The following is a 26,210-nucleotide window of genomic DNA, read 5'->3' as shown; positions in this document are numbered from 1 at the left end:
AATAGTTTTTGGTCCTATATCTTCCATAGATAAGGCGCACCGGATTATAAGGCGCTACAATGGGAACGTCGACAAAACAGTCAGATAGTTCAGTCCAACTTATTACCCCCTTAACATTCCCAAAGCTTGCAAAGAAGCAAATACGTGTCGTAGACACGTGCGGATGCGGTGTCCGTACGATGTCACTCAAATGCATCGTTTCAAATATCATTCGGGAGGTTAAAGTCTTGGGATTCAAGAAATGCCAAACATTTCTATGTTTCTATTTTCTTTTTCACTCGCAACTTTACTGTGCATATGACAATAAACACTTGGAATTGAGTTTAATTCACTCAACTCATCACAGCAACATCAAGATCGTTCTAAAACAAGATACCGGGAAAACATAAAGCCGCATAACTCACCTAAGTTCTCACGTTCAATAATGATACGCAATCATGGTCTTCTTACAACCGTTAGTGAAGTAAATCCAGGAGAGTAAATTACTTGCAAATACAGACTGATAAAACATGTTTCTCTATGGTGTACTTTAGCAAGCTTGCTAAGCTTGCTACGCCATTGCTAAACTCGGCCAATTGCAAGATTTGTTTTGGTCATCTAGCCTATTGGAGGCTCTGAATAATTTCAGCCAATAGTGATCGATTTAACTGATGATTGACACATCTTTTTCGGCCAATTGCAGGGTTTGGTTTGGCCATCTAGCCAATCCGAGGCTCCGAATAACTTCAGCCAATAGTGATCGATTCAAATGATGATTGACACATTGGTTAGCCAATGAAACGCCGGTATATAAATCCCAGCATACACCGCGGACTTGCTACGCCATTGTTAAACTCGGCCGATTGGAGGGTTTGTTTTGGGCATCTAGCCAATCCGAGGCTCCGAATAACTTCAGCCAATAGTGATCGATTCAAATGATGATTGACACATTGGTTAGCCAATGAAACGCCGGTATATAAATCCCAGCATACACCGCGGACTTGCTAGGCCATTGTTAAACTCGGCCGATTGGAGGGTTTGTTTTGGCTCCGAATAACTTCAGCCAATAGTGATCGATTCAAATGATGATTGACACATTGGTTAGCCAATGAAACGCCGGTATATAAATCCCAGCATACACCGCGGACTTGCTACGCCATTGTTAAACTCGGCCGATTGGAGGGTTTGTTTTGGGCATCTAGCCAATCCGAGGCTCCGAATAACTTCAGCCAATAGTGATCGATTCAAATGATAATTGACACATTGGTTAGCCAATGAAACGCCGGTATATAAATCCCAGCATACACCGCGGACGACTTCGCGCTCGGGGGAGAATCTAGTCGGCGGCTGTTGAGTAAGTTGCGAGACCTTGCAAATTTAATATTGAGCCATATATAAGGCGCACTGTGTTATAAGGCGCATGGTCAGCTTTTGAAAAAAATTAAGACTTTTAGGTGCGCCTTATAGTGCGGAAAATACGGTAATTTAATTATTTCTTTCAGACACATGAGCAGAACATTTGTTTGGGAATCTAATGTGATATCCTTGAGTGACTAACGTCCATCCAACTGTTTTAATACACATGTGTATATGTATGAAGTATACCACTTTTATCATTTTATTGTACAATAACTAAATACAACAATGATCTTCTACTGGCAACGGACTCCGGCACTTCATCACTCCTGCTGCTGCCGTCGTCGTCGTCGTCGTTGAGTCACTCAAGGCGCCTAAGGTAATCCATAGTAGCGCCAGACTCGCTCGTGGGAGGCTCCGTAGTTCTCCGAAGTAGAGGGGGCTGCGACCGTCCTGTGCCGCCAGGCCTGACGGGGTGTGACCCAAGCAAACCAAGCAGACGAAGCCTCTAAAGTCTTTAGTACGTTCGGACAGGCCGGTGCATGATTTATGGAAGCCCCGTGGGCAGGTAGTACAGGTGATTGGGGTGTGGTCGCAGCGAATGGTTCGAAAGCACCACTGGCATTTGGACTGGGGGGCCAGGGTCGCGTGCCCTAAGAAGAATAGAGAGAGGAGAGCAGAAGAGAGAGAAAGAGGGACAGATAGAAAGAGAGAAAGACAGACAGAGTAAAACGCAAAAAGGGGGAAAAGAGAGTGAGAGAGGTGGGGAGAGAGTAGGAAAGAGAATGGATAGAGAAAATGAGGGACAAGAGTGTAAAGGGGAAAGAGAGAAAAGGAGAGACAAAGAAGGAGAGAGGACCAAGAAAGAAAGAGAGAGCGAGTCTGAGTGGATTGAGTAGGATTCGTAAGGCTCCCCCGGGAGAGAGCCCTTCGCAGGACACCACGGGAAGGTTCCTAGTCTTTGTCCTGCTCCTGCTGCTGCTGGACCTTAGTGCTGCCTTTAACACTGTGAACCATAATATCTTTCTAGAATGGTTGGAAAAATGGATTGGTCTCTCAGGAACCATCCTCTTATGGTTCAGATCCTACCTCTCAGGACGCACTGCGTTAAATATGTTGAAATGACATCAGAGCCCATTAGTGTTACCTGTGGTGTTCCGCAGGGTTCAGTGCTTGGCCCCCTTTTCAGCATTTACATGTAGTTGATATTATTCGCAAGTATAACATCGTATCTCTCAGATTTAATATCCCCCTATGTTCCTGTCCGGAGTCTTCGCTCTGAAAATGCTGGTCTACTAGTGATCCCAAGAGCCAAGAAGAGATCCGCAGGTTCGAGAGCGTTCTCCATCTGGGTCCTGGTGCTGTGGAATGCTCTTCCCCCTGAGATTCGGTCTGCAACCTCAGTCGAAATCTTTAAATCTAAACTAAAAACAAACTTCTACTCTATAGCATATGAATAACCTATATTTTATGTTGATAATATGTGTATTATTTCCCCTCATGTAGGTTTTAAATGAGGGGATGGTATCCTAATAGTCTGTGGTTTGCAATAGTCTTTGATCTGTGCAGCCCTTTGAGACTCTTTGTGATTAAGGGCGATACAAATAAACGTGACTTGACTTAACTATCGACTCTATGCCATTGTTTTAAAACCCAATGAAGAAGAACACATGTGGACATTAAATATAAATACTTTTATAATGTACAAATTGTACAGATGCAAAGGCGGCGGATAACAACCACATAGACAGACTGGACAGCAAACTGATAAAAAGAATACATCACCATCTCAGGCGTATTAGCTTTTTTTTAAACACAAACAGGCAGCTGGAATTAAGAAAAATCTCTTTGATTGAAAACTTGATAAACAAAACACAATTACCCACAATTGCTAGAGTGGGCCAGGTCTCAGAGGTCTCTTTTTCGGGAAAATATGTAATTTTACTGATCTTGTGATGGGCACAGTTGTCAAGGTTACAATGAATGTCTAGACAAGTTGCAACCATGTGACCCCTATGATTTCACTAAGGGTCAAACAGATGAAAATGTTGCTTCTTCACATTTTCAACACAACAAAAAGGAAAATATGTAAAATTACAATTGATTTTTGGCAAAATAGACAACTTTATATATATAAATTGACAACATAAAAATGTAACAATAGCAGAATAGTATTACAACACGGTTTTGATTGTTGCTATCTGATGAAGCCAAATGTTCTCGAGCGAAACAGAACGAAGCACAATAACATAATAACACTAGCATATTTTCATGGTTGACATGGCTACGCATGATGAGCATCGTCACAATACATTTTCAATAGCAAGTCAGTTTAAAATGACATTTTCGCTCAGACATCACAATGTTTTCTACCTCAGCGGTGGTAGGGCAATTATTTTCTAAGCTTTTTAGAGATAAATTTATAGAGTTTCACTTGAACATGCATTTGTTCTACTAATATATCAATTTTAGCTTTAAAGCCCTAGCAAAATGTTTTTCATTGTGAACAAAGAATTCCTTCTTTATACTTTAAGACAGGGGTGTCAAACTCATTTTACCTCGGGGGCCACACGATAGAACAAACATTCTTTCGGGGGCCGGACTAGAATATTAGAGAGAGAGAAAAAGAGAGAAAGAAATAAGACAAAGTGAAGGAGAGAAAAAGAGAGAGGGTGGGACAATGAAAGAGAGAAAGGGAGAAAGAAAGAGAGAGGAGAGAGAGGGTGAGAGAATGTGAGAAAAAAAAGATATAAAGATAAATAGTGAGAGAGGGGGGAAGAAAGAGAGAGAAAGAATGATATCCAAAGATAAATAGAAAGAGAGAAAGGGAGAAAGAGAGAGAGACAAGAGAGAGGGAGAGAGAATGTGAGAAAAAAAAGATATAAAGACAAATGACGAGAAAGGGGGAAAGAAAGAGAGAGAGAGGAGAGAGAGGGTGAGAGAATGTGAGAAAAAAAAGATATAAAGATAAATAGTGAGAGAGGGGGGAAGAAAGAGAGAGAAAGAATGATATCCAAAGATAAATAGAAATAGAGAAAGGGAGAGAGAGATAAAGACAAATGATGAGAGAGGGGGGAAGAAAGAGAGAGAAAGAATGATATCCAAAGATAAATAGAAAGAGAGAAAGAGGGAAGGAGAGAAAAGAGAAGGAGAGAAAGAGAGAAGGGGAGAAGGAGAGAAGGGGAAAGCAGGAGAGAGCGAAAGAGAGAAAAGGAAAAATGGAAGAGAGAGCAAAAGAAGGTAAAAAGACACAGAGAGAGAAAGAGAAACAAAGAAAGAGACACAGAAGGTGAAAGAGAGAGAGAGACACAGAGAGTGAGAGGAAAAGAGAGAGAGAGAGAGCACGAGAGAGAGAGCAAAACAAATAAATTCAAGTACCGTTACACCGTCTTTGTGAGAGGCACCTGGCTTTGACAACATCAAGCGGACATATTTAAACCTGCAGCTCGTTTTACTCTTGCGCTTCTCTGAGCGTTGTCTGGCGGGCCAGATTCAATCCCTTAGCGGGCCTGATCTGGCCCCCGGGCCGCATGTTTGACACCCCTGCTTTAAGAGATGACATGACCTCTGTGCCTCTTAAGCTTGACACCATTTTCATGAATATTTGTAAAACACATAATAAAACATTCAATTAAAGCCCGAGAGCAGCCACAAACTCTCCCCAAAAACAACTCCACCAGTGACAGAATGTCCTTCACATCTTGGAACGCAATTAGTGGTTCTCCCCACAGGAACAAAAATCAATCCAACAGCAAAATATGACCCTTGAACTCAGGTAGCCATTAAGTATGACCTCACACTTTGCCGGCAGGAAGGCCTCAGACCTTCCGTTATTAAGCACAAAACCCTCGGGAGGTAGCCTGAAGCATCGGTTGATCAACATGGCTGGAAGGCAACTCGCTATAATAAAAGCAGAAAAATTGGTAAACTATTTCCCAATTATCAGGAAAGTCACTTTTAAAACATTGAAAAGATGCATCATGAATGTGCCGGCATTCTTGGTGATCAAAAAAAAGGTTTTGTTCATAACTGGAATTGCCTGGCTCGGCTAATTGGGAAAAAAAAACTGGATATACCGTGCATATCATTTTGTCTGTCCAGAATTTAGAAACTGTCTCAAAAATGCTATCATTTTAGACCAGGGGTGTCAAACTCAATTTAACTCGGGGGCCAGACGATGGGACAAACATTCTGTCGGGGGCCGGACTAGTAGAATAGAGAGAAAGAAAAAGAGGGAGGTAAAAGGAGAGAGAGTGAGAAACAAAAGATAAAAAGTTGTGAGAGATGGGGAAAAGAAAGAAATCCAAAGAGAAATAGAAAGACAGAAGGAGAGAAAGAGAGAAAGAGAAAGCATGAAGGGTATGGAGAGAGAGAGAAAGAGAGAGAGAGAGAGAGAAAGCACGAAGGGTATGGAGCGGGAGAAAGAGAGAGAGAGAAAGAACGAAGGGTATGGAGAGAGCGAGAGAGAGAGAGAGAAAGAGCGAAGGGTATGGAGAGAGAGAAAGAGAAACAGAGATAAATAAATACAAGTACAGTGTCTTTGTGAGAGGCACCTGGCTTTGGCAACATCAAGTTGACATATTTCAACCTGCGGCTTGTTTTTCTCTTGCGCTTCTCTGAGTATTGTCTCGCGGGCCGGATTCAATCCCTTAGCGGGCCTGATTTGGCCCGCGGGCCGCCTGTTTGACACCCGTGTTTTAGACACTCATAATAACGGCATTGTCTTGAAAAAGTGTGGAGCTGTTAGCTTATACTTGTTAGCCCCAAGAATTACATGAGTAGCCCGGTTAACTCTTATGATTTTTTTTATTGGTTTTCTAAGTAATCTAAAATATTACGATTCATTACTTTATATAAAATGGTCCATGTCGCAAGGTAGCAACTATATATTTAAGAAAATAAATACAATAAAAACACAATAAACTTGTTTCATTTCATTCAAATGTTTTAAATAATCAACTATTACAGCTGGAAATTTATACAGGCAGAGTCTACTATTGGTCCATGCCTCGATGTGACTATGCCATTTCAGATTGCTATGACTATGATTGATTTTTCTGCTAAAACATGACATTTTGCATAAGTAAGCTAATTTATGCAAAAGTAATTATGGTACTTTAGTGTACAAACTAAAGTATCTAAAAGCATTTCAATAATTAATAAAGGCAAATTCATTTTAGACTATAATGCATTGTATTTATTATACTGTTCTCTAGTTCAGCCATACTTAACATATTGTGCAGAAGTCTGGGGCAATAATTACAAAAGTTCACTACAGCCCCTTTTTATACTCCAAAAACGTGCAATTAGAACCATACACAGGGTAGGATATCGAGATCATACTCACATTTTATTCCTGCAGTCCAAATTATTAAAATTTGATGACTTAGTAAAAATTTTCACTTCACAACTGCTATTTAAGGTCAGCAAAAACATCCAAAAATTACTCATTCGGAAAGAGGGAAATTATAACTTACAGTAGTAGTAAATTAATAATCCCAAAGGTGAAAACCACCAGGAAAAGTATGTGTGTGTCTGTGTGTGGAGTCAAACTTTGGAACAATTTACAAGACGAGATCAAACAATGGCCAACTATTCACGTGTTCAAATTTAAATACAAAAATAACATTACTGGCGGAATACAGAGATAAAGAAAATGGGGTATGAGTGATTCGAGAGATTGGGAATAGTGCGTCTAGAACTATGGTTAACTTTGTTGTTATTGTTGCTATTGTTATATCATAACTGTAATTATTAATATTATTACTATTGTTGTTATTATCATTGGTATATTTAATAGGGAAGATGACAGGGTAGGGAATATAAGCATCTGCTTCTTACTACCCCTTTCCGAACATATTATGTAACATTATTTTGTTGTTGAGTTATTGTTTTTTTTCTGTTTTTATTTTAGTGTTCGAAATACGGAAATGTACTCCAAAAACAAATGTACTTAAACAAAAATCAAAACGGTTCAACTCGTTAAGGCTAAGTTGGTCTTGCATGTTATTTTTTTTTCCCCTGTCAACACAAAAAACACCAGACAAATCATTGCAACACCAGGACATCACCAGAGCAAACACAAAGCATCTCGCTTAGTGGAATCGTTATATTTAAACAGCAAAACAATCAAGCGGTTAAAATCATTCGGCTCACGATCAAAATGAACTGTCTGGAATCTGAAAGCGATTTGCTGACGGGAGGTGTTTACATTCCGTCTCTGCCTGATTCCTGACCGAGGTCCGACTGCCAAAAGTCATTATCGACCTAATGAAACATTTGTGTCGTGGACTTAGCCACCTCTCACCTTGGCGATCCTCCCACTGTCTGGCATGTGACTCCTCGCCACTGCCAAGCACTTATTTTTCCAAACAATGCCCACCGAGGAGTGCTTAGATAGCTGTTACTTCAGAACTAGCCAAATCATGTCTAACATTGTGTTCAAATCAGCCAAGTCACCTTGCCTTTGAGTTATTTAGATCACTTTAAACGGCGAAATAAAATTTGGTCCAAAATATCCGTGGTTTAAATCTTCACACAAGATTTTGAAATGACGCAAATGAGTTTGTGCAGTCACGTGAAAATACATCATATTCTATTTTCTTTACACAATATGTTCTATACAGAGGTACCTCTTTCTACGAACTTAATTCCAGGATTGTGCTTGTAGCTCGAATTGCTCGTGTAACGACCAAAAATTCCCGATGTGAAATCTTTAAAAACGAATTGGTCTGCTGCCAGTCTCCCAAAAGCATACAGGTGAATCCTAAATAGCTTTAAAACACATCTTCCTGGTCACTAAAACGCACTCAAATAGTAATTAAAAATAAAATATTCAGTAATAGGATGAATCAAATATTAAAGGGACAGTGCGCCTCCTTGAGGTGGAAAAAACTTTCATGAAGTTAAAATAAAACTGATTTGAATACTAGGCAAAAATGAACTCATTGCAATGTTTTTTTTTTTTTTTTAGAAAATTCATGGGTCGAAAAATGAGTATTTCTTTTACGAAGTGGAATCCCCACCTAGAAGTCAAAGCCATGTTTGTCTGGCATCTTACTGCTACACTGTGCTCTTGGCCTCTGGTTTTCATTGACATTAGACAAAACACTGCCATCTAGCTGTCAAATATGACACACTAGGGCTTTAACAAAATCAAATACACATTTGTGCTCGTAACAAATGTGTGTGAGTCCTGCAGAGAAAAGGGAATGTTATGTAATTTTTTTGGATCATTTCATATTGTGTACCCAACCCGTATAACAATTGAATAAATATGAATAAAATGACTACATTTTGTGCAGGATTGGGGAGTAACGGAATACATGGAACGGCAAAAATGATATTGGCAAGCCGTTTGGATTCATTTTCATTTTATTTCTGTCGCATTTTATGTTCGTTTTGCCGGAAATCAAAGAGATCAAAGCCAGGAGAGAAAGCTTACCACGTGTTGTGAGTCATAATTTTATTCATATTTAGTTTCTTTTGTCTTTTATTAGCATATTTGGTATTGGAGTAATCCAAAAGTAATTGGAAGTAATCCAGTTAAAGTAACCCTACCCAACCCTGTGTATATATATATATATACATATATAATGTGTGTAATTTATGTATGTATATATGTATGTATATGTATGTATATATGTACGTATATATGTATGTTTATATACTTGTATATGTGTACATATATATATATATATATATATATATATATATATAATATATAGGCAGCACGGCGGCACAGTGGTTAGCGCGTGTGCGGCACAGTTCATGTCATGGGAACCTCCTGCGTGGGTTCAAATCCAGCTCCAGACTTCCTGTGCGGAGTCTGTATGTTCTCCCCGTGCTTGCGTGGGTTTCCTCCGGGCACTCCGGTTTCCTCCCACATTCCAAAAACATGCATTTCGGGTGAATTGGCAGGTCCAAATTGTCCCTAGGTGTGAATGAGCGAGTGAGTTGTCTGTCCCCGTGTGCCCTGCAATTGGCTGGCAACCAGTTCAGGGTGTCCCCTGCCCACTGCCCGGAGATGGCTGGGATGGACTCCAGCCCCCCGCGACCCTAATGAGGATAAGCGGTACGGCTAATGAGATGAGATATATATATATATATATATATATATATATATAATTTCGCTTACCATGAGTTGAGAGAATAATCCCCTTTAAGATTATTCAGCTGTTACTGTTATCTGTGGCTAACCATCTGCCTATGCTAATTTCATTCTTATTCCTCCTTTATTTGCCTCGGAAGATAAGCACTAGCCTCTGTGAAACTACAACTGGTGAAGGAAATTGAGCTGGCAAATAAAGGGAATACCATGTGCTTGTCAGATCCACCACCCCCCAATTATATTGCGCTTCCTGTTTCAGAATGCTGAATGACGAGGATAAAGTCTGGTTTCACAATGCTGTATCTATTATTCACCTCTGTGAGTTTCCTGTCTGCTTGAACCAGCTAGGCGTCAAAGATCCGCGGGAATGGCCAGAGTATTATGAATAAATATACCAAAGAGCTTAAATACAGGCACACACATAAAAAAGGGAGTAATGATGGTAAAATGTATGATCTCGGATCAGATACACCAAGCCCCCCGAAAAAACAAAAAAGGTAGGGTTTCCGCTACGTAAAATAAATACAAATGTCTCAACCTATGATTTTTCTTTATACAAATTTACATTGGTGTGATAGTACATATATTTTTGCCTCGTATTATTTTTTTTACTAAACGAAAGACCCTTTAAAATTAAAGTTACTATGACTTTAAATTAAAGTACAGCTAAAACATTTTAACAGCAGAATTTATTTTTTGCCTGAATAGTTGGACGTAGATGATGCCGGCGGTAAGCAGTAACCAAAAATTCTCGTGTTAAGAGGTGCTCGTATAAAAAGGTACCACTGTATGTTTTCATACAAATTGTATACATTTTCATGGTACAAAAGATTTATTACGCTTCGATTTTGGCATGTTATATGAATAAGATTATGCAGATGTAAACAGACATTTTTTTGCATTTGAATTCACTCTAAAACTAAGACACTACAAATGCAAATAATGCAAGGTTTGCGTCTAATGGTGTGCATGAGAAATGTGTTTGGCAGATGGCTGCCAACTTGATGAGGGACATTAAGTGAGAATGCATCCCAAAAGTTAAAAGCTACTTAAAATTCCCATAAATTTTATATATGCTTTTCAGAACATTCTGTATGCAAGGTGAGTGTAGTCGTCAATGTTCTGTCGGTCGACGCTACTTTGGATTGCCTGTCGCAAACGAAGCTCTCCTCCAGTGTTAGCCTTCCATTCAAGGCATGCAGAACTGAACAAATCCAAGAACTTTTCTGTCGCTAGCCAGTCAGTAGTACAATGGAGGGTGGCTAGTGTGTCGTTTGCCATCTTTTTGAATGTTTTTCCAAAAGCAAGTGGATAGAGTCCAAAAATAGGTTTCCTGTGCACATCATTAACGCAACAGTTCCTGTCCCCTTTTAAAGGCAGAAGGTGTTTTGGCCAGCTAACAGACTGAAAGATCAGGACAAAGTCACATCTGAACATCTTCATCTGGTTCCTTCAGGTCCCCCAATGATGCATGGTACATTCACAACGTGTGGTTATACAGCAGTCAGTGGATGACAGATGGCAGTTCTGGAGGCCAATGTAGCTTGTGATGTGCCTCCGAGTCCAAAAACGGTGTCATCTTAACCCTGTCTTGAGTTTAAGGTTTTAGAGGTAGGGTTCCCACAGTTCTAGGCTACTCTTGTACAGTTTCGTTTATCATTGAATTGTGTGACTCCACCAGCTTCTCCTTTACATTGAGGCCAACTGATTCTTCATTCTCGCATTGGTTCGGTTCTGGGTTGTCCTCATCTTTTTTTCCATAGACTTCTAGGCCATTTTCCATCACCGCTTTAGCTTCCTGTTCCTCTACGGTCTCACCCTCCTCTTTGGCAGTAGTACTTTCTTTGTCTTCCTGGAATTGTATCCTCTCCAAAGATTCTGTCAAGCTCTCCTTGTCAAGTGCCAACGTTTCCCTTTGTATTTCTTCTCCCACTTGAGCTACTTCTTCTTTTGTTTGGACATTTTCTATGTTGACAGCACTGGTGTCTTCAATTTTACCATCTGGCTCACTTGGTTTCCAATTGTCTCCAGTTCTGCCCTCATCTTCTTCATTTTCACCATTTTCCATGTGATTAAATATATTCATATCATTGTCAGGATTCGGTTGGGTCTTCCTATTTTTCTGTTTAATGCCATTTTTGTTGGATTTGCCACGCGGTTTGAAGATCAGTTTCTGCAACAAGTGAAGTTTGCATTAGCTTGGCAGCAGTTGACATAACACAGACCTTAATTAAATACAACTGTTATATTTAAACAAATCTGGTTGTCAGTAGGGAGCCGTTTTGGGGGTCATTTACAATTTCAGGTCATCTACAAAATAATGTGAAGCTCTGCTTTCGTCAACATTTACTTAATGATAAATGGTCTACCATAGTCTTCACAGAGAAAATATTGTGTTTGGAGTCAAAGTGAAACCATCTGTATTGAAAAGGCAAAAAGCTACAAGACTAACCAAGCCAACAATGAACAAGAGGTTGTGTACCTTGGATTCCTTTCTCTTTCGGTTCAAGACGGGTCGTTGCAGGAATACAATCTGTTTGGTCGCCAGACTGCCATCGCTAAAATCATGAAAACAGGCAATGACACCATCAATACATTGAAAGAAAATAAACGTTTCTTGGCAGGTTTCGAGTCTGGAGTCGTTCTATTCAGGACAAAATAACCCTTTAAGACAAAAAAGTCCCAAATCCATACTAGCTTGAAAACAATTTCCATTAGTACTCTATGCAGCTTTGGAATGAATTGGTTGAAGCTGCAAAATAAAACATTTTTAAAAAGGGAAGATCCCGTTGCCATTTATTAATTCTCTGATAAAAGTTTAAAAATATGATTGATGCCCTTTACTTTTGTATGGCTTTGCAGCATTCTGCTGGTACTCAGACCATTTAATACCAGGGCGCTCTGTATCGCATGATGTGAAATGCTAAATTAGGGACAGAATTAAGTAAGACAGAGGGTTCAGGAAAAGCAGAATTTAAGCGATGACATCAGCAGTCCTACTTAAAAAGCTTGTTCAGTGTGCAAGTAATTGTAGCGTTCTAAGCCCAATCTGTGAAATATGTCGTGACAGGCTTCTAAATAAAGCAACTAAACCTTGCCAGAAAGCAAGCATTGCTACTTAATTTTTGAATGAAGGCAATGAGAAAGCTAAAAACTCAGGTGTAAATTTAATGAGAAGTGGCTGTCCGATAGGGCAGCACGGCGGCGCAGTGGTTAGCGCGTGTGCGGCACAGTTCTAAGGTCTTGGGAACCTCCTGTGTGGGTTCAAATCCAGCTACCAGACTTCCTGTGCAGCGTTTGTATGTTCTCCCCGTGCTTGTGTGGGTTTCCTCTGGGGACTCCGGTTTCCTCCCACATTCCAAAGACATGCATTTCAGGTGGATAGGCCGGTCCAAATTGTCCCTAGGTGCGAATGAGCGAGCGAGTTGTCTGTCCCTCTGTGCCCTGTGATTGTCTGGCAACCAGTTCAGGGTGTCCCCTGTCCACTGCCCGATGATTGCTGGGATGGGCTCCAGTACCCCCGCGACCCTACCGAGGATAAGCGGTGCAGCTAATGAGATGAGATGAGATGGGTGTCCGACAAATGCTAAAAGTTGTGCCGCGTAATGTGTACGAAGCAGGGTGCCTCGTGTGCAAGACATTTTTTTTGGTGTTTGTTTTAATTGTGTGTTTCTTTTGTTGTTGTCTATATTTCTTTTCAAAGGGCATTAAAAAGTCTTACATTTAACTTGCCTTAACCTGTAGGAACCCTGTATGAATTCTAAATACACAATAAAAAATACTAGAGAAAAGCTGATATCAAGCTTGACAACCGGGTGGAAACATATATTGACCTGGAGATGGATCGGTACCACCAGGCTGTACCTGCCCAAGACACACCACAAAAAATAGTGTCCCCATGTGGTTAAGGGATCCAACCAACCAACACCTAAAGAAGGCCCGGCCAAAAAACCCCCCGTAAAAACAGACGTTACTGTTCTATTCTGTATGATATTCATCTGGTCAGTTAATAGCAAGATAAACGTGGGTCCTGTCTGTTTTCAAGATGGAGACTCTTGATAAGGACGCAGTTTCCCGGCCGCTCTCATCCACCCTTTCACGGAACCGAAGCCTTCTTAAGTGCCTTCATTCGTCATTGCCACTTTCACGCTGGAGACTCACTTTGTAGTTTGTCTTTGAGCGTATTTTTTTCCCACTTAACAAGAGCTATTGCCTCCACACGGGCTGTGTCAGGTTTTGGGTCGGCACGCGTCTATGATCCTGCACCTCTTCATTCTTTATTGATGCTCCGCTAATTAACAAGCCGTCTGCTCTGCTTTGTTTTTTTGATAAATTGTCTGCTACAGGCTGATGGTGACAGCCTTGTTTGCTTCTCTTTTAGAGCTTTCATGTTCTATCCTGATGTTTCAGGCTAAAACGGAGCCACCCGCATTGTGACTCAAATAAGAGCTATGGCTGCTCGATGACGGCTCTGCAACATTAAAAGCCCCAATACAAATCTTCTATTTCACAACATTAGCGATGCAAGCGTTGTTATATAAATTCCTGAAAACGTCTTTTTTCCAATAGCAGCTTTCTTGTGGTGTCTCTGTGAGCTATATTTCTGGGCTGTCAGAGTTTCTGAATGACTTCCTCTGGCATCAAAGGCAAAAAAGGCGAGCGCAATTTCCCAGCAGAAACCTCAGTCCGGCTTGTTGCGGAAATGACAAGCCTTTGTGCCACTAGTAAGACTTTACAACTGCTCGCAAATGGGCCTGAAAGTGGTAGCCTACTAAGGCAACATGGATAAAGGCTCTCCAAAAAAGCAGATTTCAGACACTGCACTGAAAACAGAGAGTGGATATCGACACTGTTAGGATTTGTCCTTGAGCATTTTCTAATCTGTACTTAAGCGTGGCACATCATAACTTATCTTTTTCCAAATTGAAGATGTTATAAAGCTGGTTAATTTTCAAGGAATACCACACACGGTTGCAAAGTGAAACGAGACTTGTTTCTTTCCGGTCATTAAGATTTGATTTTTAACTCCCTATCAAATGTGACTGGTTCTGGCAAAACGTGTGGACAAATGCAACAAATGTTCTTGTATTCCATCTCTTTAAAACAATAAAACATGGATTCATGTCAAAAATTCTGAGTCTTATAAATTGTTGAAATCTCTAGTTTTGAGAAAAATGCGCCAAATGTTTCCAAATCACTAACTGTAATACACTTAAACTATAAATTATTGCTCGGGATGCTGGGAAATGAAAATAAACATTTAAAGAACTGTATTCTTTGAAGAAAACTGATCTCAAAATTAAGTTGATGTTGGCCAGAATATGTGTTATGATTACCGATGTGAATCACCTGTGCCTGCTCCTTTGGCGCCAACTCTGATTGGCTCCCTTTCCCTATTCATACCCACTCCTATCAGTCCCCTTTGGTCAGTCTGTCTGCGAACCTCAGTTAACACCGTGGCTCAGGAGGTAGAGCGCTCATCTTGGGATCAAGAGATCGCAGTTCGAATCCTGGCTCCTCCGTGTTACATGTCAAAGTGTCCTTGGGTAAGACACTGAACCCCTAATACACCCAATAAGCAGGTTAGCGCCTCACGTTGCTGCACGTCCGCTATTGGGAAATGTGAAGCACAATGTAAAGCGCTATGGGAAGTCTTGACTTGAAAAGCGCTATATAAATGCAGATCATTTCATTTCATTTCAACACTAGGCAAGCCTTCTTCGACCCTGACTCCCACCTGTTTTTGCTCCGGTCTGTCCCCCGGCTTCGACCCGTTTTTGATCCTAACCACGTCTTCTCTCCCGTCCCGGTTTTCAACCTCTTTTGTCCCCAACCACGTCCACTCTCCTTTCCTGGCTTACGACTGGTTTCTGACCCCGACTACGTTTTTGCTCTCCTGTCCCGGTTACTGACCCGTTTTTCCATTCCCGACACCGCCATCGCTCGCCACGGAAGATCCACTTCCGCATTCAGAGCGACCTGCTTCCCGCGTCCAGCAATCACCGGATCGTGGGCACAACCCTTTCGCTTTCTTCCAATAAAACTTGTGAGAAACCCAACACAAGTGGATCCTGTCTCCGTTCTGGTCCTGACAATGTGTTTTTTAGTCCAATGCAATGAACATTGACAATACCAGGTTTGGCACGCGTAACTGCTCATTAGTGATTACCAAAATCTCAATCAATGGTATTATTTATCAATTCAAAAACACTCATTGGTATTAACTGACAGTATTTCTGACAGTGTACTTGATCTTTCTTGTTGTTAATGAGTTTTTTTTCCGCCGGTGTGCTCATCAATCGAAGAAGACATTTGTGTGTTTGGTCTTTTATGCTTCGTTTGTTTTTTTTTCTCGCAACAATGAGAAATGACTTAATGGCGGCAAAATGTAATCATCTGCTACACTAATTGAATGTAGCCAAGGCAAGACGATCACCAGAGTTAATGTTGCGCGCAGACGCCAGCCGAGCGTCCGCTAGCATTCATTTCAGAGGAAAACAACAAAACAACTCGTTTGCAGGCATGTTCCTTCAACAAGTGAGCGGGAAGCGCCGCACAAACAAGCCTAATGAGTATCAGAGTGAAATGTATCATCAAACCGTTTGCAGGCTCTGTGAGAAATAAGCTGCTTGTTGTACTCTATCTAGGCCGGCTTGATTAATTAGCCCTGTTGTGGCGTGGAGGCACTTTGCGTGAGAAGGGGGCAAGACGGAGGGACGAGGCGGGGCGGAGGGTTTGCTATGTGAGATCATGAATTAGTTGTGAAAGAGGGAAGAATAATGGCCAGTGCGGTGATGAAAACATGCAATACTTCTTTCCATTAGTGGCAGGCCTCACATCTTTTTGTCAATAGAAATGTGGACCGATTGAATGGTAGCATTTATGACAAATTGAGTTCAAGTTGCTTGCTGTAAGCAGGCTGATCGTGAATTATTTCAGTTGTGGTATTATCCTTTATGCTACTAAATATTTTCCTGAAAATCTCATCTCATCTTATTAGCTACACCGCTTATCCTCAGTAGGGTCGCGGGGGTGCTGGAGCCCATCCCAGCAATCATCGGACAGTGGGCAGGGGACACTCTGAACTGGTTGCCAGCCAATCGCAGGGCACACGGGGACAGACAACTCACTCGCTCATTCACACCTAGGGACAATTAGGACCGGCCAATTCGCCTGAAATGCATGTTTTTGGAATGTGGGAAGAAACCCACGCAAGCACAAGGAGAACATACAAACTCCGCACAGGAAGTCTGGAGCTGGATTTGAACCCACGCAGGAGCTTCCCAAGACATGAACTGTGCCGCACATGCACTAACCACTGCGCCGCTGTGCTGCTTTTCCTGAAAATGATTTTGGAATTTGATAATATTCAAGGACATTTTGAAATCAAGCCCATTCTCCCATAGACTCTTGTACATAGTAGTTACCGGTATATTTAAAATCGACATGTAATGCCATCTATTTGTGGTTATGCATTAATATTCTGTAACTCCTCGCTACTTGGTGTTTTGTACGAAATATTCCGTGATCAATTATCCCCTATCACATATCCCGACGAGCAATTTTTTTAGGCCTGGCTTTTTTGCAGTTTTCTCCACCAAGAAGTGAACTGCACTCATGCCATACATTATCCCTGATTGCATATCGCTGCGAGCGGGGACTGGCAGAGGGTATCCTTGTATTTCCACTTAAAATCAAATGCACTTGTGCGGCCGTGATCCATTATCCCCAGGCACTTTTATTGGGAAGTGTGCTGTTTGTGCCCACCTTAAATCAAATGCACTGTTGTGGCCGCAATCCTTGATCCCTGGTAGCCAATTGCTTTTTATCTGGTTGGGCCGCTGAAGCCTGACATTGTGGCGCACCTAAAGTGAACTGTTTTGGCTGCGATCCATTATCCCAAGTCAACTATTGCTGAGAGTGGGGAGCGGCAGAAGGCACTTTTATTGGGAAGTGTGCTGTTTGTGCCCACCTTAAATCAAATGCACTGTTGTGGCCGCAATCCTTGATCCCTGGTAGCCAATTGCTTTTTATCTGGTTGGGCCGCTGAAGCCTGACATTGTGGCGCACCTAAAGTGAACTGTTTTGGCTGCGATCCATTATCCCAAGTCAACTATTGCTGAGAGTGGGGAGCGGCAGAAGGCACTTTTATTGGGAAGTGTGCTGTTTGTGCCCACCTTAAATCAAATGCACTGTTGTGGCCGCAATCCTTGATCCCTGGTAGCCAATAGCCTTTTGTTGGTTTGGGCTGCTGTAGCCTGCCATTGTTGCGGGCTTAAAATGAACTGTTATGGCTGCGATCCATCATCCCCAATCAACTATTGGTGAGAGTGAGCAAATTTGTGTCATGTGTGGTACCTCTTTTTTCTGTTTTTCTGCCTAAAATGGATGGCGCCCGTGCACCCCGAGCCATTGACCCCAAATTAAAAACGGTGTTGGCGGGGGATGGAGGGTTCAATTTTGCCGATTTTTGCCTATCACTGGGGTTTCCGCTCATCATTAATCTGGCATCGGTATTTTTTTTTATTTTTTTAACCAAACCAATTTCTACTGGTAGAATTTGTATGTCACAATCCTATTTCTCATTTGGATTTTAAAGAAAAATTAGTCAAAACTAACCACCTTCCTGTACAAGCCCATCGATACGGAAGCAATTATTTATATAAATGTCTAGCACACTTGTCTGTTACTCTGCAGTAATCTTTAAGCTAAATGCAAACCAGGGTTGTGTCAGGGAAGTTAAAAGTATTCAACTGTTGGAAATAGAGCAGCATGGCGACTGAGTGGTCAGCAGGTCCTGGGCACAGTTCTGAGGTCATGGGTTCTAGTCCAGCTACCAGCCTTCCTGTGTGGAGTTTGCATGTTCTCCCTGTCCATGCGTTGGTTTCCTCCGGGCACTCCGGTTTCCTTCCACATTCCAAAAACATGCATGTCAGGTTAATTGGCCAGACCAAATTGTCCCTAGGTGTGAATGAGCAAGTGAGTTTTCTGTGTGCCCTGCGACTGGCTGGCAACCAGTTCAGGGTGTCCCCTGCCCACTGCCCGAAGACAGCTGGGATGGGCTCCCCAAACCCTACTGAGGATAAGTGGTGCAGATCGTAGATGGATGAGGTGGAAATAGTCACTAAATCTAAAAAAAAAAAAAACGGTTTGTGATTTTAAAAAAAATGCTGTAGATTTATTGTTTGATTGCATCTAAAAAAATCGTGACATTAAAGTTACTAGTTATTCTATGCTATATTGCATGAAATGGAAGGCCCCCTTTTAAAGTGACACGCTCCATCTCAACGGGCTTTCCACAAAGCAATAAATACACAAGTACAGTTTTATAGCTTTTTTGAGAAGCAGAATATAAAGAAAAGCTTTTCATTCAAGTGTAGCCGGTTTAAGACGAATCACCCCGCCTCTCGTCCTAACCAAAAACGGATGTTGTCGCGGTCACTGCCACGGGCGACGCATGAACGTGGGTTTAGGCATAAAAAGTGTTTCTGCGAAGAGATTTTCTTGTGACGGGGGGCAGCTGCTCTGCTTCAGAAGTTGCTGAGAAGCAGATTTAGGTCAACGTCTTAGAGCAGGAAGTTTCTTTGAACCGCAACTCAAGACAAGGTGTGCATGTTGTCTCTGTCCCACTTCATAGAATGTAGGCCAAAAGATGGTGGAGAGAAAAACCAGTACATCCACAAGCATCAAAGGAGATGACATATTAAGAGCTTTCTATTGTCACCAGGGTTGCGTAGGGTTACTTTAACTGGATTACTTTCAATTACTTTTGGATGACTCCAATACCAAATATGCTAATAAAAGACAATGGAAACTAAATATGATTAAAATGACTACATTTTGTGCAGGCTTGGGGAGTAACGGAATACATGGAACGGCAAAATTGATGTTGGCAAGCTGTTTGGATTTCTTTTCATTTTGTTTCTGTCGCATTTGATGTTCGTTTTGCCGGAGATCAAAGAGATCAAAGCCAGGAGAGAAAGCTTACCACGTGTTGTGAGTCATCATTTTATTCATATTTAGTTTTTTGGTCTTTTATTAGCATATTTGGTATTGGAGAAATCCAAAAGTAATTGAAAGTAATCAAGTTAAAGTAACCCTACCCAACCCTGATCAGACGCACAGAAGACACAAGAAAAATGGATAAGTGGAATCCTAGGAATCAAGCCAAAACCTCAGCCCCAGAAGAAATATTCAAAAGAAGTTAACAAAATCTATGACGCTACAAAACGTAAACATACATTAAAAGCATCGTGGAAAGAGTTCATGTGGCTTGTAGCAGACGACGCAACGCAAACATTGCATGAATGAAAAGAGTAAATACAGGTACCGTAAATTCTGGACTATAAGCCGCTACTTTTTTCCCAAATGTTCAGCCCCGCGGCTTATTCAGTGAAGCGGCCAATTTATGTAATTTTTCTAACGGCCACCAGCGGCGTTGGAGTATAAAAGGTAAGATTAAGACCAGTAGAATATGTGCTAGTTTTGTGTTAGTTTTGCAGGAGATCAAAGAGAATTAAGCCAGGAGAGAAAGCTAACCACGTGTTGTGAGTCACCATTTTATTCATATTTAGTTTCTTTTGTCTTTTATAAGCATATTTGGTATTGGAGTAATCCAAAAGTCATTGAAAGTAATCCAGTTAAAGTAACCCTACCCAACCCTGATTGTCACATCTATGCTCAGTACACATAAAATAAAAGTTCCGTCGAACGTTGTACAAGCCCCTCCTTGTTGAGAGAATTCCTCTGTCGGACACAGCTGCCGAATTTGTTGTTTCTTAATGAAATTAGCTCCGGGTAATAAATGTCCAAAAATCGCAGATGGTGTGTCTGCTGCCAAATAGGCAATTACCTATTGGTCTTGATGACAGGTGTTGGTAACACACAGGTGAGCCTCCAGCCGTATGTGGCCAAGGACTGCAGCAAGGGAACATAATCAGCCTTCACCTGCAAACCCTGTTTGGAAGAGACACACACAGATTAGTACAATCAACCATCTACTGTGCCTTTCTGGAGAACAGCTAGTCTTTCAAACAATTATCCGACTAGGTGCTTCTGTTGAGGGCGGCAGTGGATTAAGAGGTAGAGAGCTCGTCTTGGGATCAAGAGATCGCAGGTTCGATTCCTGGCTCCTCCGTGTTACATGTCAAAGTGTCCTTGGGTAAGACACTGAACCCCTAATGTCCCCAAATAAGCAGGTTAGCGCCTTACATGGCTGCACGGCCGCTATTGGGAAAAGTGAAGCACACTGTAAAGCGCTTTGGGAAGTCCTGACTTGAAAAGCGCTTTTCATTGAGTGCTTTTGTGTCATGTTGGAGTTGTAACAATGGCGGGCAGAAAAAAATCAAGCACGGTAGTAAAATCCTTGGTTGTGATGAATCACAGCACATCAAGTTGATGATAAGACACACTTAAAAATTTCTTGTCAATGTTGTACGGTGAGGAAAATGTCGTTTAGAGGAGCCGGAAGAGATCCTATTTCACATTGTAAAATGAAAACATTGCAAGGTGAGGGTATCCTGATGTCTACGGTTGTTATCGAAAAAAAAAAAATGTTTTGGAAGATGTGATATTTTATACGATTTAAGACTTGTTAGTGCAACTTAGTAGAGGTCATGTGATGATTGAATGTCCTGCACACAGAATCATTTTTGCATACAGCCAAAATACTTAAGCTTTAGATATCAGATTCAGATTCAGATTCAGATCTACTTTATTGTCATTCTAGTACACGTGTATACAGAACGAAATGTCGATACGTCTGACCCGCACAGTTTGTTTGAATGTACAGATATAAATAAAATGTTGTATTGAGTGCTAATAATATACTAAATAATTATGGCTATGTATTGTATTTTACAGTAGCGCAAATAGTGCAAGAGGAGTAGCCAACCAGATGTGCAAAATGGGCAGTCAGGTAAACCAGTCAGGTAAACAGAACAATAACACTGTAACAATAACGCTGTAAGTACAATAGTGCAGAGAAACAGATGTGCAAGGAGTGGCTAGCTATAAAGAACTGCCAGTAGTGCAAAAAGTCAAACAGAACCCACAGATGTACAGATTAGCAGCAGTTTAGATTTACTATGTGTTTGAGTGACCATTTAACAGTCTAATGGCCAGGGGGACAAGACTATTGTGGAACCTGGTGGTCCTGCACCGCACACTGCAGTACCTCTTCCCAGAGGCTAGCAGAGTGAACAGTCCATGATGGGGTGAGAGGGGTCCCTGATAATGTGCTTAGCTTGGGATAGGCAGCGCTTCTGGCCAATGTCCTGAATGGAGGGAAGAGAAGTCCCGATGATTTTCTCTGCTGTCCTCGTCACCCTCCTCACACTACCCCAGTCTGTAGCGCTGCAGCCTCCACACCACACAGAGATACAGCTGGTCAGGATACTCTCTATGGTGCCCCTGTAGAATGTGATGAGGGAGGGTGGGGGCAGGCGGGCTCTCCTCATCCTCCGCAGGAACTACAGGCGCTGCTGTGCCCTCTTAACCAGTGATGCAGTGAACATGCTATTCAAAAATCTGTGTATCGATTCAGTGTTCATTTTACCTCTGAAAAGTGATGAGTCCCGGGGACTCGCATGCTCAAAAATCCATGGGTTCCAACAGAGATCTATGGGTCCCCAAAATTTAGTGTTATCGAGGTTGAAATTGTAAATCGGTGACAAATATATAATACAAATCTATATATTCATTCAGTTTTAATCATCAAATTAGTAATTCATTTTCTGCATCAAGTTATTGTTGGTAATATACGGATTAAAGGGATAACCACAAACCTGTCTTTTTTTTTTCATTTTCTCCTTTTATACTTCCTTTCTTTCTTAACTTCTTTATACAAAATAATAATTCGTAATATAATGCATCAAAGCAAGTGAGCCGTTTGAGAGCCGGCTCTCTTGAACGATTTGAGCCAAAAAAGCCGGTTCTCTAAAAAGAGACGGACTTTTCACCACACAACTCGAGATCGGCGTGCAGACGAAAACTCGAACCGCGAGACCAAAACAACATCTGCTGGATCTGCCTGACTAAAAGTTTGGGGTGCGGTAAATCTTTGTTTAAAAAAATGTAATCGGGTAATAATGACAATTTTTTGTGAAAAAAGTTGCGTCCCGGGGACGCACGTTGATTTGAGACTATGCGTCCCCAGCAAAAATGATGCGTTTAGGACGCAGGGACGCGGGCAAACGAGAACAAAGATTGATTTCAAAATTTTGATTATACATCACCTTTGATATGAGTTCTTAGCTGGCAAAAGTGCATTAAGTAACCTAAAATCAAATGTGTGCTGTTTGCTTCCCCGATTGCTTTTAGGCAAAACCTTTCTCGTCAGCTCTTCGGACTTTAGGATTTGAAAACAAATTCGGAGCGAGCAAGTGCGTGTGAAATAAAAATCAAACGCTGACATTTGTCACGTAAATTGCTAACGTTGAGATGCTCGTACCGATGCGTCATAAAATAAACGCGTAGCCTCAAACGGGAAAGTGAGGAAATGAAGTCTGAATTAATGCACTTTGATAAGACAAATAAATGGAAGAAGGTAATGAGGCCCACAAACAGGAACACATCATAAATGTCAAACCTCACAAGCATTTAAACGCAATTCCAACTCATTCAGTGACTTGCGAGGCAAACGCAGCCTGAAGGGGGAAAGCGGAAAAAATAAACATAAAAATGTCAGGCAAGAGAAAGTGATAAGCAGCAGTGTTCGGCAAGTAAACAACTGCGCGCATCCTGCATTCGAATGTCAAATGGCGTTAAACCCCTCGCCTCAAATCGTAAAAAGTCCTCGTGGTCGTGAGCCGCGTCAAAGTTCAGCTTGTTTTTGCATTCACCCTCTGCTAATTCATTTTTTTTTATGCGGCGCGGGTCGAATTGCGTTGGGTTAAAAGATGACACATCTGCGGAGAATTTTTTCAAGATCAATGAAATGAAATGAATGAAATGATGTGCATTTATATAGCGCTTTTCAAGTCTATGACTTCCCAAAGCGCTTTACAATGTGCTCCACATTTCCCAATAGCGGCCTTGCAGCCATGTAAGGCGCTAACCTGCTTATTGGGGGTATTAGCGGTTCAGTGTTCTACCCAAGGACACTTTGACATGTAACACGGAGGAGCCGGGATTCAAACTGGGATCCCTTGATCCCAAGACGAGCGCTCTACCTCCTGAGCTACTGCCGCCTTCCCAAAGTGCTTTACAATGTGCTCCACATTTCCCAATAGCGGCCTTGCAGCCATGTAAGGCGCTAACCTGCTTATTGGGGGTATTAGGGGTTCAGTGTCTTACCCAGGGACACTTTGACATGTAACACGGAGGAGCTGGGATTCGAACTGGGATCCCTTGATCCCAAGACGAGCGCTCTACCTCCTGAGCTTCTGCCGCCTTCCCAAAGTGCTTTACAATGTGCTCCACAAGTCCCAATAGCGGCCTTGCAGCCATGTAAGGCGCTAACCTGCATATTGGGGGTATTAGGGGTTCAGTGTCTTACCCAAGGACACTTTGACATGTAACACGGACGAGCCGGGATTCGAACTCGGATCCCTTGATCCCAAGACGAGCGCTCTACCTCCTGAGCTACTGCCGCCCCCATCAACAAAAACATCCTTGTGGAAAATCTGCAGCATTATTTGAATAAAAATTAATTGGGAAAATGTCAAAGTGTTGTGGAGACAGTATGTTTTTGGTACAGTGGGAAATAAAAATCATCCATCCATTATCGCTGGGGTGTTGGAGACCATCCCAGGCATCTTCGGGCAGTGGGCAGGGGACACTCTGAACTGGTTGCCAGCCAGCCGTAGGGGACACTGAGACAGAACACTCACTCGCTTGCTTATTCAGAGCTTGGGACAATTTGGACCGGTCAATTAACTTGACATGCGTGTATTTGAAATGTGGACGGAAACCAGAATGCCAGGAAGATGCCCACGCAAGCACGGGAGAACATGCAAACTCCGCACGGAGAGGCCGCCTTGGCTGGAATAAATCCCTTGACCCCCGCACTGTCAGACTTTGCGCTAACCACCCAGCCTCCCCAAAAATTATATATATGTAATGTGTGTGTGTGTATTTTACCAAACAATAATTTGTTTTATAAAACAGATTCGTATCAGGCCCGCTAAGGGATTGAATCCTGCCGCAAGACAACGCTGAGGGAAGCGCAAGAGAAAAACAAGCTGCAGTTTAAAATATGTCCACTTGATGTTGCAAAAGCCAGGTGCCTCTCATAAACGCTGTATTTGTATTTCCTATCTCTCTTTCTCCCTTTTTCTTTGTTCCTTTTCTATCACTCTCTTTTACACTCTCTCCTTTTCTCTTTCTTTGTTCCTTTTTGTCTCTTTCTCTGTATTTTTACCTTTCTGCTCTCTTCCTTTTTTCCTTTTCTCTCTTCTCTTTTTCTCTCTCTTGCTTTCTCATTCTTTCTTTCTCCCCTTCTCTCTTTTTCTCATTCTCTTTTCTCTCCTCTCTTTCTATTTCTCTCTCTCTCTCTCTCTCTCTCTCTCTCTCTCTCTCTCTCTCTCTCTCTCTCTCTCTCTCTCTCTCTCTCTCTCTCTCTGTTTCTTTGCCCCTCTCACTCATTCTCTTTTTGCACCAGCGCTCAGTGTTAGCGGTCGTGTTCCGCCTGTCAGGTTTGTTTTGGTCTTTTATTTAAAAAGGCATTAAAACAATTTTTTTTAATTTTTCAATTTTACTAGCCTTCAGCTGTAAGAACCGGGCTAAACTACAATAAAGATCTTGATTTGTGTGTGTGTGTTTGAATGTGACTTAAAGGTTCCAAAAAGGCTGAAGGGATTTTCGTATGCTTAAGGCCTCGCGTGTGTTTTGCTAGATTTTGTGTCAAGGCACCACCAATAAATACCAACAACTTTGATAAACATCTGTTTTCATGTGGTCTGCTTTCATGGGGGTCTACAACACCCTATGGCAGCCAAATTGCGTACAGCCCCTAATGACCACCGACCACTCCAAGCAGCTGAATCCAATCGCCTGGCAACGCTGGGGCCATTTTGCCTGTAATGGCACAATCATCTATTCATCTGTAATGTTAAAGCCAGGACATTCCTAGACAGTGTAGAACCAGAATACCTAATATTTTGTTCCAGAAGCTCAAGCTAAGTACTTCACCATTCGCGAGTACAGTATACAGAGCCAAACACGCTGTAGTAAAAACATTTACAAACCACAAAAACGTTACACCTCAAGTATTAGAGAGACTATAATGTGAGTCAAATTTTGAGAGCCACCATAAAATCCATTCCATACTCTAGCGTATTTTTTCCATTGCTCGCAGATAGAACACAAACGCGTCACCATCTTGCATGTCACACATGCCTCGCAGTGTGTGATGTCTCAGTTCTCCCTGGCCGAGGTGAGCAAAGCGTCGACCCAGATAGAAGCGGGTCTAATTTGCACCAGCGCTCAGTGTGAGCGGTCGTGCAGGGCCTGTCAGGTCCTGCTGGTTCGATAAGAAGGAAAAAAGCACACCAGCAACCACTAAAGATCTCGTGTAAAGCTAAATCTATGGATTTAGCTTGTTAAATGCTCATAATATGGGGATTAACCCAATGAGGTTTGCTTAGGAATTGTTTTGTTTCCAGCTGGTAGACCAGGGGTCGGGAACCTATGGCTCTTTCTATGAGTATCTGTGGCTCAGAGACCAATTTGATTGCATGCAAAATGTCTTCATCTTGTTCAAAACCGGAGTTGTCAATCCTATTCAGGTACACGTAAAGCCAAACAAAGCTAATTGCAAGAGTAA

The 26,210-nt window shown here is 41.8% G+C and overlaps 1 protein-coding gene across 2 annotated transcripts in view; it reads right to left on the bottom strand.

The window, feature by feature from the left end:
- Positions 1-11,024: 11,024 nt before the first annotated feature.
- The window catches only part of rftn1b (raftlin, lipid raft linker 1b), a 196,198-nt gene continuing 181,012 nt past the window's right edge, over positions 11,025-26,210 (bottom strand). For both annotated transcript variants that reach the window (XM_088327529.1, XM_088327530.1), the window contains exons 8-10: positions 20,298-20,401; positions 11,928-12,003; positions 11,025-11,618 (exon numbers count right to left, since the gene is read on the bottom strand). In XM_088327529.1, coding sequence (XP_088183655.1) covers positions 11,079-11,618; positions 11,928-12,003; positions 20,298-20,401 — 720 coding nt within the window. In that variant the 3' untranslated portion in view covers positions 11,025-11,078. The remainder of the gene's footprint in view (positions 11,619-11,927; positions 12,004-20,297; positions 20,402-26,210) is intronic.

The sequence above is a fragment of the Urocampus carinirostris genome, chromosome 2, assembly GCF_059441175.1.
Source record: "Urocampus carinirostris isolate Australia breed hairy pipefish chromosome 2, RoL_Ucar_1.0, whole genome shotgun sequence".
NCBI lineage: Eukaryota > Metazoa > Chordata > Actinopteri > Syngnathiformes > Syngnathidae > Urocampus > Urocampus carinirostris.
Note: the sequence above shows the minus strand (reverse complement) of the source record. Positions and strands in the feature narration are given on the sequence as shown.